The 13,687-nt window shown below is 48.3% G+C and overlaps 1 protein-coding gene across 4 annotated transcripts in view; it reads right to left on the bottom strand.

Annotated features, from left to right (window-relative positions):
• Window positions 1–13,687, bottom strand: part of EVL (Enah/Vasp-like) — a 162,188-nt gene that overhangs the window by 110,163 nt on the left and 38,338 nt on the right. The window contains exon 1 of one of the 4 annotated variants that reach the window (XM_055088713.1): window positions 12,656–12,808. The exons of 1 other annotated variant lie outside the window; for it this stretch is intronic. In XM_055088713.1, the coding sequence (XP_054944688.1) occupies window positions 12,656–12,678 (23 nt within the window). In that variant the 5' untranslated portion in view covers window positions 12,679–12,808. Of the gene's footprint in view, window positions 1–12,655; window positions 12,809–13,687 lie in introns of those variants that run through there. 2 more of the 4 variants (XM_028496388.2, XM_028496386.2) reach the window with 2 other exon arrangements.

Raw genomic sequence — 13,687 nt, 5'->3', positions numbered from 1 at the left:
AAAAAAAAGAAAAAAAAAAAAAAAAAAAAAAAAGAAGGTTACCAATGATTTGAGGCTTTCATGATCCTGACAGAGAAAACCGGCATCTTTCCTAATAGCTCTAGCCCATCAGGGATCTCATGGAGGACTCTTCGATGACATGCCTGCACCTAAGCCAATCACCAGTCAGGGGATTGAGTTTTGGCCGGGCCAGGCCTGGGTTGTGTGCCACCCCAGAGTGGCGGTGACGTGTCAGGCCCACACAAACTGCATGACCAGGTCAAGTTACCAGGGAACGGAAAGCTAGTTCCCCTCTACTTAACCCCTCCTCTCCAAAACGGCTGCTGGGCAAAACACAGTATCTTTCTAGCAATAAATGCTATTCCAGCAAACAAACAGGTGTGCTAAAAAATACTGTGACTGCCTCTCTCTTTTTAAAAATTTCTTGATCTTTGTGCAACGTCTTACTTATTGCAATAACCTCAAGCTCATCTCTGTCTCTTTGGCCAGGTGCTAAAAAACAAACGACCTATGTGAAGTGGGTGAAGAATGCCCTGGCATCTTAACACTCCCCATCACTAGGATCTGTACTGGTGAGCAAAACCGCAGCGTGCTTCTCCTTCTCACAGTCCTCGAAAAGAGCTAGACTTCATCATGGAAACACCAAGAGTAATTCCATCAAGAGGGTGATACGTTAGAAATTCCTTAAAAAAAAAAACAAACCCACCACAGATGGGCACATCTGAGAGAATGAGCATTGTTTAAAAAAAAAAAAAAAAAAAAAAGAGGGCTTCCATGGTGGCTCAGTGGTTAAGAATCCGCCTGCCAATGCAGGGGACACGGGTTTGAGCCCTGGTCTGGGAAGATCCCACATGCCGCGGAGCAACTAAGCCCGTGCGCCACAGCTACTGAGCATGAGCTCTAGAGCCCACGAGCCACAACTACTGAAGTCCGCGCGCCTGGAGCCCGTGCTCCGCAACTAGAGAAGCCACCGCAATGAGAAGCCCGCCCACCGCAACGAAGAGTATCCCCCGCTCGCTGCAACTAGAGAAAGCCTGCGCACAGCAATGAAAACCCAACGCAGCCAAAAATAAATAAATAAATTTATTAAAGAAAAAAAGCTAACACGTGCACACTGTTGAATGAAATTTACCATTTGGAACTGTCCAAAAATTTCTTGCTGCCAGGGACATGTCAGAAACACACAAAATAAACTGCCTTGGCAGTCCAAATTGGGGTACAACAAAGTGAATGACAGAAACATGGTTCTTGATTTTCCAATTGAGTGACTTCATTAAACTCCAAAAACATAAAACCTAGCAAAAACACAATTTAGAAAGAAAATTCAAGGAACATTTAAAAAAACTTTTCAGTTGTAACATGTCAGCTACAGAACTCAGAGACACATAAGACAAAATTCATTCATTCATGGAACAACTCCTCTCACTGTTGTGGCCTCTCCCATTGCGGAGCACAGGCTCCGTACGCCCAGGCCCAGCGGCCATGGCTCACGGGCCCAGCCGCTCCGCGGCATGTGGGATCCTCCCAGACCGGGGCACGAACCCGTGTCCCCTGCATCGGCAGGCGGACTCTCAACCACTGCGCCACCAGGGAAGCCCCATGGAACAACTTTTAATTGTCCTTCAAATAGCTAGTAGATGCCGTGTTAGGTACTAGGGCACTAAATGAACTTGGCAAATAACAAGTGAAAAAAGAACTACGCGTTTTACTGTTAACAAAGCACTTTTGCGTATATAATCACACTTTTTCTCATAACAATATTTTACAGATAAGGCAAGTGAGACCCAAAAAGAATAAATGATTTGCCCCAAATTACACAGCCAGTAAGAGCAGAAGCCTGAACTCACACCTATATGAGACTTCAAATCACAGGCTCTATTTATTATCTTCTTCCATTTATGTATTTTGCTCTGAATATTCTCTTCTCCCCCCTCTTCTAATTCCCAGGCTCAGATTCTCCTTCCGCTACAGTGGCATTTTCCAGAGTTAAAACTAAAAATTAAGTGTTAGGCAATAAAAGTTCCTTCATCAAACACACATGGGAAACTCGGGGCAAAATTCACACATCTACACACACCCGCCGCTACAGGACTTCTCAGAGCCTTCATGCTACTCTCCAGGGCATGGGGTGTGCAATTTTTCTCAAACAGCTGACCACAGAACTTTGCTCCCCATGAAGCCCCTTGTATGACTAAGACAGCAGTCAAGAGCACAGGCCTCAGAGTCAGATGGCCCTGGGTTCAAGTGCCGGCTCTGTGTGATGCTGGACAAGTTGTGAAACAGATATGACAATAACAGCAGCTGTCTCATAGGATTCCTATGAGGACGGTAGTACATGTGTTCACGCCTATAAAGTGCTTAGCAGGTTACAATTAACACAGTCAGGGCTCAATAAATGTGATATATTCACTTATCCAATGAAACATTATATAAAACAAATAGTGCCAGAATACCTCACAGACTCTGTTTTACAAAATTAGGGTCAGAATGATAAAAACAAGCATTGACTTTTTAGTTAGAAGACCTAGATCCAATTTCCAGCTTTACCAATTAAGCAGATGTATAACTCTGAGGAAGTGACCTAACCTCTCTGAACCTTAGGTGCCTCTTAGATAAAATGGTAATAATAATGCCTAGCTCATAGGATTGCTGGGAAAATTAGAGATAACAAAAGTGGAATATGGCGGGTACACGTGCACATGTGGTATCTTGTTTGCATCTGAATCTAGAAGAACCAGAAAAACTTTCCATTTAAATATGTAACGACTTTTTAACTTCACGTGCATTTTTACCAGCTCATACCTTTTCTAAGTCCCTACAGCTGTGAAAACCTACCACGTGGCCCTTTCAGGCCTTCCTGCTGATCTACTGCCCGGACAAACCCTGCCCGTGCACAGCAGGCCTTGCTCCCCAGACTCAGCACCTCTCTCAAAACCCCAACCGTGCCTTCGTGCTCAGTAATGAACAGACGTCAGAGAGGCAGCAAATTGTCCTTTTTCCTGCCGTTTCCCCTTCTAGGGCCTAGAACAATGACTGGCATATGGCAGAGGGTTTTAAATAAGTAATAAAAATGAGCAAATACAAAGTGCTGAGAAGCCAGGCTGCAACCAGCTCCGCTCAAGTGTGACACAGATGGGATGAAGATGCATCAAACACTGCTTCCGCCTTCAAGTATCCCTCAGTCTAGTCAGGAAAATAAGACTGAGAAACATTAAATATTGGATTATGTGTTACACAGCTTGAGTGCTCTATGGGAGTTCAGTAAAAAGAGAAATTTGTTTGGGCGACAGAGGTCAGAAAGGCTCCTCAAGGTAGTGCGTGCAGCCCTGGGTTTTGAAGGGTTTCATGGGAAGAAAACAATGGTTTTGACAGGAAAAGAGCAAAGGGACAAAGTAGGTGATTAAATAGTTACTTGCACTAGGGAATCCTAAGTAAAGAAAAAGGTATGGGCGAATCCTGTAAGTTAATGATCAGTCAAGAAAGCAGGTTTGCTTAACCACAAAACCGAACAGGCTTGCTTAGCAACAAAACCATGCAACAGAAGCATGAGACACGCTACCCCAAAACAATCAAACAATGGTGGAATGAGGCCCACATCCTGCCCAGTGACGTCAGTAAGTTAATGATTCCTAGGACATGCTCCTCTACACACACGAAAAACAAAAATGCAAGGAAAAGGTGACATTATACTGAAAGCTGAGATGGTTTACTGTATTTCAGTGGATGTTACCGCCTTTTTGCTCATTTCCATTGCTCCATGACAGTCCCAGTTTGACCGTGTAGGGACAAGAGAACTCCCCCGCCTGATGCGGAGGAGGAGGAGGAGCTGATGATGAAAGCTTGACACCTGCTCAAGAGTGAGGAAGAAGGTGGTCTTCTCCCACTCCTCACTTTTCCTTTGATTATAAACTGTAGCCCACTAAGTTCTGGGGGCGGCACTCCCTTGCCTGCCCGCCTGTATCCCTCACAAGCGTCCTATACTTACTAATAAACTCTTTCCTTACCTGTCACTCTGCCTCTCGTGGAATTCTTGAAACGCATTCTGTGGTTTCAGTTTAGAGACGGGGAAGCAAAGTGGCACGTGCAGATCTGCGACTAAATCCGCTTCTTGGAGCGGAGGGAAGGTTCCTGGGAGTTAAGCTTTAAGAGGGAGCATGCGGTCAGGCCACAGAGGGCTTCATTTGCAGAAGACAAAGAGGAGCTGGACTGGCGGTGGACAGAGTTATACTGCAACTTGGTAAAGGGCCGTCCCCCAAATACGAGGACTTGTCGCCCGCACTGCCCACCTTTCTTTGAGGCAGGCTGTATTTAAGTTGTCAGTCAGGGCGGGGGGAGCTGATTCCCACTTCCAATCACGGCAGGAACCTGATTACCGTAATGCCAGTAATGGCAAGACCAGGAAAACAAAGTTTTATCAACTGTAGCAAAACATACATATCTGCCTTCCTCCACCTTAGGAAGCTCTAATGCCCTCAACTCTTCAGTAAGTTGATGAATAAGGAAAATACACAGTCTTCACTCTGGCTCTGGAAGTGCTCCAAGGTTCATTTGACTATGAAAGCATCCTCTCTCCAGGAAAAGGAATTTCATCACTGAGTACGAACACTTCTTTAAATCATACAGTTTGTTTGATGTCCTGTTCATAAATGTATATCCAACCACAAAGTTTTACCCATCTCCCCATCTCTCCTGAGAAGGCTCTATCTTGACTCAATACACAGCTTCTGATCCATGGCACACAGTGAAACAGGAAGGACAGAGCTTCTGAACACCCTGGAGGGAGCCCCGGAGGGACACCCACCTTCCTGCTCCGTGTTCCCTTTCCTATGACCCTGTGCTCCAGGGGCACAGGGGTGATCTCAGGGACGGAAGGGCTCCCAGTTTTCAGTTTTCTCCAGTGCCTCCACAAATAAACGCAGGCTGCCTTTCCTCTCCTCCAGCCCTCGTGCTGAGGAAGACGGAGGCCAAGCTAGTCTCAAAGACGCACAGCGAGATCCGTCCTGGCGTCGGGCAGGCCCTGCAGCGGCTGACTGGAGTGAAAACAATCCCACTCACCTGTAACTGGGCTCAGGATGAACTCCTGAGAGCCACATGACCAGTTACCAAACCCAACAGACCACAAACCAGCGGGCCGTCAGTCCTAGACCCAGTGTTGTGTCTGTACGAGCCCCACACACTCAACACACCTGGGTTCACTCTGACGCAGGGGGCGCCAGCTGAACTTGAAAGCACGCGTGACAGCGCCTGTCATCATCCAGGGCTCTGGACTCTCCCATGCTCCCGCATGGCCGTCATCTTGTTCTCTCTGAACCACATAAATTATTATTTGTATTTTCCAGGTGGACCAACCACATCCCAGTGAAGTTAAGTGGCGTATCTAAGGTAACACAGTATCATTAGAACCTAGGGTTTTCAGGTTCCCAAGCTCAGGTTCTCCCCACAAACTCCAACTAGGGAGGTGTGGCATCAGTTGAGCCTTGAAAACAAATGGACACGCCTGGACTCCACCTCTGGATACCTGGACCCGCTAGGTTGGAGGTGCGACCTGGGCACCTGTGGCAGGTGTCAGTGCACCCTCCCAGTAGGGAACCATTTGGGGGGAATCCCCAAGTTAAGGTCTTCACAGTGGCTTCTCCTGAGGCCCAGCAGAGCTACCGCAGGATGTACTGCACCACATCCACAACAGCTCCCGCTGGCTGCCATGGCGCTCTCCACAGAGTTCCCACCCGTCATTCACTCTGCTTCCCCGCAAGGAGGGCTCACACACCGAACCTGTGCGGTGCGGCCCATGTCAGTTCAACAGACACCTATTGCTCATGTCAGTCTCTGGAGATAAAGAGATATGACCCGGAGGAATACAGAACAATGAGGAACGGGCCACGGACTAACTAGGGAGGCACTGGGACAATGCTGACACTTGATGGTGGGCTCCGGCTAGGTTATCATGATTAGGCAGAAAGCGGCAGAGTCCCAGTTACGTCAACTTCAGGGAACTTAATTAATCTCTCCGCCCAGTGAATCTGTGTGCCAACCAAGCCGAGATCCAGGCTCTCAGCTGATTAGTCACACCACAGTCAGTTCACTGTGTCATAAACATTTCAGCAGCAAACAGGATTACCTTCCACGGACTGATTGCTGGCATTCTGAGTCTGAATGCCAAGGAAACGGGGAGATCAGAGGTGCTCCCCATCCTGAAGGGTGTGTCAGGTCTCCTTCCTGGCTCCTATGTAATTTCTAATCCAGGATGAGGGTCTGAATTAAATGCTCTGCTGCTTAAGGTAAATTAAAGGGATTAATTTATTGAGTATCTACTAAGTGCCAGGAACCCTGCCAGATGCTTTATATAAGTAATCTCATTTAATCAACACAGGAGCTCTGGGAGGTAAGTAATATCCCCATCTTACAGACAGGCAGACTAAACCACGAAGAACTTGGGTAACTGTGCAAAGTAACAAGTCAGCACTGCAAAACATGCATTTCCCACGAATACTACGCATTCCCTAAAGGTAAAAAATGTGTACCTCTGCAAAATAGTGACCTTCAGGGCAGAGAGAAGTGACCATCATGAGGAAAAGACAACCAGGTTGGGTTACCCTGAAAAGAGTGAGAAAAAAATCCCTTCTCCTCAGGTTTTACCAGCCAAAATATGGCTAAGAGCACACCGCCCCTGGCTCCCCGCTCCCGGGCCTCAGCTCCTGCACTGCTGCCAACAGCCTTTCCCTTTATTATCACCCACCCAAATCCTATGCTTCTCTAGGACTCGCTCCAAGAGACGGCCCGGCCCGGCCTGCAAGTCTCCCTAACTTCCACAACAGCAAAACCAGATCCTCCCAGCCCAGGCACCTTATCCGGACCCCTGTGGAACTTCTCCTGGTTTTCCCTGGATTCCTTTGTCTTTGGCCACCCCCACGCCATGCTTTTTTTTTTTTTTTTTTTTGCGGTACGCGGGCCTCTCACTGTTGTGGCCTCTCCCGTTGCGGAGCACAGGCTCCAGACGCGCAGGCTCAGCGACCATGGCTCACGGGCCCAGCCGCTCCGCTCAGCGGCCATGGCTCACGGGCCCAGCTGCTCCGCGGCATGTGGGATCCTCCCGGACAGGGGCGCGAACCCGTGGTCCCCTGCATCGGCAGGTGGACTCTCAACCACTGCACCACCAGGGAAGCCCCCTTGGCGTGGGACAGTAATTCCCTGAGGGCAGGACCAAAGATGACACATACTTGCATTTTCTACTGATGTTCAGGAAGTGGTTTGTTGGATGAAGGGCTATCCTAATAGCAAAAAGGACCTCCCACCTCCAAAAGGACTCTTCTGCAACCATCCTAAGTAACTAGCAAGAGTTACACAGACCCAAGCTGGTGTCCTATTCCGGGGCTTATTCCTCTAGGTAATGAGTCCAGTTAAAATTCTTTCCTCTTAGTTCAGTTTTGCTTTGTTTTCTATATAAGAGACCAGAATGCTAAGCAAAGAGAAATGGGAGATGGAAACAAAAATTGTTTTATAAAGCAACACCTGAACCAGTTAACTATGAACTGATTCCAAAATATAAAATGCAAACATTTATAGCAAAGTTTTATAATTTATACACTTCTTTCCTATATGTTATCCTCAAAAGAGCCCCTTTCCTCTAAGTGAGGTTAAGAGAGATAAAGTGACTTCTGCAAGGTCCCAGCTTTTAAATTTACACTGTATGAACTGCAGGGGAGTCTGATTCCACAACACTGCTTCGCTTTGAGTGAAACTCAACAACTGTAACACTTACTTAATCATGGAGAACAGACTGGTATTTTAAAATATATCTGCGTGGCCATCCTACAGCTAAATTATCTGTTTCGCAAAATAAGTTTTGCTTGTGGCTAGACAGACATTCGGCGAAACCGTCAAGTCAATGAAACTTGTCTGTCCTTCCCTCTCTCCCGCTCTACTTTTCTCTCCCTCAACCCTCCACCCTCCGCCCATGTACTCCAACCAGGTGCCCCTACCACCCCCCACTAAAGACCCACGTGGCTGTGCACACTAATAGCCCTGGGGGATCAGACAGCGTGACTGTAGGCTCCCCACGGTTACGGACTGTGGCTTACCCAAAGTTATTCTAATGCCCACAGTATCCGCAGTGTAGGCATTTAACAGTCAGACCTCTACCAATCCCTCCTAGAGCTGATACTAGGCTGATAGTTGGTAGTGAGGTAAGATGACGAAGATATGCCTCCTGGCCTCCAAGAGCTCATACTTTAGTAGGGCAGAAGGATGTGAAAGAAACGGATTGTTACACAATTGCACTACAGTAAGTACTATTGATACATAGCTACATCACTAGGAGCCGTGGGAGCTAGGAGGAGGGGTCAGTCTCTTCTACCCTTGGGGGCAGAATATTCCTCTTCTATTCCCGGGCTTTTCCCACAGTCAGGGAGGTGAGCCAAGTGCCTGGAGCTACAACAGGCTCTGGGCTCAGAGGAGAGACTCAGAAAGGCTGTGCTGGCTGGAAGACACAAGGTCAATTCATAGGATGGCATTGTAGGCCCAGAGTATCAGAGAAAGAACGACTGAACTGAAATTGGCCAGATCCCCATAACTGCGGGGTGACTTCAGGGAAATTACCTCACCCCTTTGAGCCTCTGTTCTCATTTCCTTCACTCACTTAACATTATTTATGGATTGGAGGTTTTGGGAGAGTCCCATGTCTGAGCCTCTGTTTTCATTTTTATGTGGGTTAAAGTTACCAGGGGCAAAGCAGCTAGCAGTGTCTGGTACACAGTAGGTACTCAGTGATCAAGTTTCTGTACCTTCCCTTTCCCTGCCCAGCCCAGTTTCCATCTCCTGTTGATCTGAGATTTATTTCCTCACCACAGTGTGAAAGTCACTGTACCTAAATATCTGTTTCTTCAAGGGATTACAGGACGCTGGGGAACGAGAGGGACTAAGCTGGCTTGGGCTCCGGACACTGGAACGGGGTGGCGGGGCTCTCCTCGTTTGCGAACTTCAGGTCTCCCCTGAGGCCGCTCATTTTAACTCGTTTCAATACCCCAGGGAAAGGGCAAGAAAAGTGCTAACGCTTCCCAAGACGAGACATAAATTTAAATTAATAAAGAGCCAGTTTGAATTTGAATCCAATCCTGCCATAATAATGTTTTACTTAAAAGTAAAATAAAACAAAACAGACCCAAAGTAGTAACTTCCCATTTTTATGTGACTGACACATTCCAACTGTGGATTTTAAATCCTGGAGTTGGTATACCACATTCCTTCTGGAAATAAATCAGAATAAATGGCAGGAATTCTGAGAAACAGCAGTTTCTGATTTGGGTTCCATTCTCACTTGAGGGATTATGAAGCCGAAAATCACATTTCAAACTCTTTATTCCAGGGTCGGTAAGGGGATGCAGTCATTATTCTGAGCCTAGAGGTGGAAGAAAAACTAGGCAGTATTCCACAAAGCTGTCTCCAGCAGGGCTCAGAGGATAGCCTCTGTGGTGTGCAGTAACAGGTAAATGTTGACTGAAACTATCAGTTCAGCACACATCTCGCCTAAGAAGTTTTTTTTTTTTTAAAGCAAAAACACAAATGCAGTGTGTCTCCCAGCACAGCCAGCTACAACAGCTGGCCTGGTGTTAGGACAACACAGTCTTGCAGTCAGTGCAAGGCAGAAACCCCCTAACCAGCTGGAAAATGCTGGCCCGGCCTCGCAAGCGCTCGGGACCCTGCGGCTCTCTAGGCTTGGGCCCTGGGCCCCCGCAAGTCATGACAATCAGCAGCCCATCCTAAAGCGAGAGCATCGCGGAGATTCCTTATGAAACGTGGTCGCAGTTCTCTGGCACTCCTGCAACGGGGGTGTGCTGAGGACACTTCACATTTTTCTCAGGAGGTCAGATGTCAGCTTTTCGACATGCTCTTCTGAACCAGCACACTCAGCGGGCACCATGGTACCATCCCAGGCCTGCGCCGAGCTAGCCAGAGAGCTTGCTTGCTTTTTCTTCCTTATTAAGTCCTCGTGAAAATGAACTGCGTCCGCCACTTACTAAGGCCTTACTGTGTGTCAAGCAGTTTTAGGCACTAAGGAGACAAAGTTAAGAACAGACAGGATTGACAGACCACACTGGAACTCAAGAGTCCAACAGGGAGTAACGGCAGGTAAGCGTGTCTGTCAACCAGACTTCCTTGTAAAACGAACGTGGCCCCTGCGCTCTTGGAGTTGGGTGTGTGTTCGGAGGCCTGTGTCCACAGATAACCTGATGGAGACCCCCAGGGTCCTCTCCTCCCTTTATACTCATGTGGAAAGAGTGCTATAACTTATTAAGTAAGTTTATGTTATCTCATTTAATTCTAACAGTATTATAGACTTTCTTGGCAAGAACGACTATCCCCATTTTCAGTTGAGAAAACTGAGACTTAAGAACGATGAAGAGGCTGGCCAAGCCCACAAGGGAGTACACGGCCGAACGAGGATAATAAAGCAAGTCCCCTGGTTCTTGTCCCAGCGTTCCCTTCCACCGCCGCCCCATGAGCGTGCCCCCTCACGCCTCCACCCCCGCCTTGGCCCACCTGCCCGTACCTGAACTGCAGCTTCTGGCTCCTCCCTGTACCTCCCTCCTTGCCTCGGCCTCAGACTTCCCACCTCAACGACAACAACAACGTCTGCTTTCCCCAAGCCAGTGGTTCTCAAAGTCTGGTCCCCAGAACTGCAGCATCACAAAACCTGGGAACTTATCGGACCCACAGATCCTGAAGCCCCATCCCAGACCTGCTAGATCTGAAACTCTGGGGGTGGGTTTTCATGAGCCCTCCAGCTGATTCTGCTGCGTGGTATAGCTTCAGGACCAACCTGACCTGAACTAAAAAGCTAAGCTCCTCTCAAGCCGCCGTGTTGCCCCACCACAATCACCTGGCCCCCACGCGCATAAGCCCCATGACTAAAGAAGAAAGCCACCGGTCTGGCCCCGTGCAGCCGTCATAAAATGCAATCATATTCAGCGAAGTTCTTCAGGGCCAGCTTAGGCAGAAACTTGAAGGGTAACAGACTTCCCCTTTCCGCTCTACTTTCCCACTTTCTCAGCTCAGCAGAGCAGCGGCCTTTAACTCAAGCCCCTTCCACCGCAGCAGACCCAGCTCTCGGCGCCTGGACTAGGAGCCGCCACGGTGGGAGTGGGTTTGTTGATACGCATCCCTCCCCGCTGACTACAAAATGCAACGAAAGGCTCCAAGCTTGTTCAAGGCAGAAGCCAAGACTTACTCCATCTCAAACAAATGCTAGCAATAAAATATGAGCCTCACCACTGTACTACTTTCTACGATTTACAAAGCTCTTCCGTCACGCTCACAAGGATCAGGAAAGCCAATTTTGAAACTCAGATTAGAACCCAGGACTCACGATTCATGCCCTAAGGACCTATCTACTGTTACATGCCAGGTATTAAATAAATTCTTGTTAGTTATCTAATGGAGCTATCCTGAAACTGTAAGTTCTGGTCACGGTGTCACCCCATGTCATCAGAGCATGTTGCCACGTGGAAAGAATGTTCTTTTCACAAACCCAGTCCATTAGAAATAATGCAGAGGCACGCTCTTAAACAAAGGGTAACTTCCTGGATCCAAAGCCCCAAGTTTATAGAAAGGGCGGGATCAACCTCCGTAGGGCTGCTTTTCCTTGTGGAGAGCTGATAATGCTCTCATCCTCTCCCTTGATTTTGATCAAAAGGTCTCTAGTTTCCTCTTACAAGTGATGAAAGGGGGTAATTCTATTATCATTTCAATGTCTACTGCAGCAACACTTGGAGGGAACGAAAGGCCTGTGGAGGTTCCCACACACTCACTTCTTCGCCCATCAATATGGTATTCACGCTCAGTTCTAAAATACACAGAAATTCCATCCGAGAAATGAGAAGCTGTCAGAGGTTAGAAACAGACACGCTGTCTTCCGTATGCTCCGAAGAGGTGGAGACCAGCACAAGAACGAGCCGCCCTCCTTTATTTTCATCTCTTAGAGACTGTCTCTTCTGGAGCGCCCCTCCCCACATTCACACCCAGGGAGGAGAGACGGAGGAACGAGAAGGCGTAAGATCCACGCAAGACTAATCCGGAGCGTTGATAATCACAGCAGCTGAAAAGCCGACGAAAGCAAAGAAGGACCCTGTTAACAAAGCATCACGAGGGTCCTTCCCAGAAAACTGCCCAGCCGCGAGATCACTGTTCACAAGGAGCAAAATCAGAGCCCAGATCAAATCTTGACTAAGCAGACAGACTTGCAGGATTTCCACCTTCACCGCTACGATTAGCGTTTTTTAAAAGAGCAGTCAGGCTCCATGAGTTTGACAAAGGAAGAAAAACAAAAGGCAGCAAGAGACTCCTTCTGGATAAGCAGTTCCTATTCTGTATTCATACCTCTACACCAGCAACAGCACAGCTCAGATGAGGCACAAGGTGGGGTCCTCGGCACATCCACACACCATCAAACCAATTACCCACGCTGCATCTGTCCTGCAGTCAACGGCCTGGACCGGTACCACCTCCGCGCCTCCCACCCCCGTGACCGGGAGAAACCCCGCCACAGAAAAGAACCCTTCTTTTGTGAGAACCAGCCAGAGCCTAAGCTGTCATTACACAGCAAAAAGCCAGCGAGAACAAAAACCCAGGGGCAGACTGCTGTAGAAAAGCCAGAACATACCTGAATTCTTCAAATGCAAACATGACCTAGTCAGAGACAATCTCCTTAGACTGCCTGGTAGCCTTTCTGGTTCGGAGGACAACCATTTAGTCAGTCAGATGGTGCAAAGTGCAGAAGAAAGAGGCGGGGTCTGCACCCCCCAACCCCCCATATTCTGAAGTAGAAGGCTTTCTGCAGACGGGCCTGCAGCCTCCAGCTCAGCCAGCTGCTGACGAGCAGCAGCTGACAGGCAGGCAGCTAGAGGACCACGTGATCATTCCAGCAAGTCTGATTAACGCAGCGAATGCGGAGGCTCCACGCTGGGAGCTGGGTCAGTCCCGGGCAAGAAGTGGAACCCCAGGCGCGCCTGGGATCCTGCGGAAATCACACAACACACGCCCCCAACGAACCGTACGGGGGATGGGGCGGGGGGCAAGGGCGTAAAGGCACGAGAGCGCAATCTGTTCCCCCGCGCTCTGCTGGGTCACCTCACCCTCCCGCGGCCACCGCCGTGCTCAGGGTTAGGTACAATGACCACCGCGGGCAGCGAACGCAGAGGAGACTGATACCGGGCTGCGTGTTACCGGAAACTCTTCAGAATTCTGTACTTTACCCTTCCACTCTCAAACATTATTTTAGCACGAATGCACAAGCTGCTCTGGAATGACAGAATTCACATTTTATGCCCAGCACTTTACCACGAACAACATCACCTTGTAGGTCAACCAGGATGCGTGACCTCATTTATCTGATTATTCATTTATTGAGTACCTAATATGTACCAGCCTCCAATTCCTTGAAGTACAAAAACTGCTGTAATAATTCCAGAACAGAAGTTAAGAAAAAGGAAACGAGACGTCAGCCAAAAAAAGAGGAATGTTTCCCCGTTTGTAAAGCCCGAGCTGGCGAGATTTGGCAAGTGAGCTGAGGCTGTGCTCTGAAAGTTGCCATTAAGGAGAACTGTCAGCATCTGGGTTGCAAATCTTTTTTTTTTTTTTTTTTTTTTTTTTGCGGTACGCGGGCCTCTCACTGCTGTGGCCTGTCCCGTTGCGG

This window comes from Physeter macrocephalus, chromosome 11 (genome assembly GCF_002837175.3).
Source record: "Physeter macrocephalus isolate SW-GA chromosome 11, ASM283717v5, whole genome shotgun sequence".
Lineage (NCBI taxonomy): Eukaryota > Metazoa > Chordata > Mammalia > Artiodactyla > Physeteridae > Physeter > Physeter macrocephalus.
The sequence above is the reverse complement of the archived record's forward strand: the minus strand, read 5'-3'. Positions and strand labels throughout refer to the sequence as shown.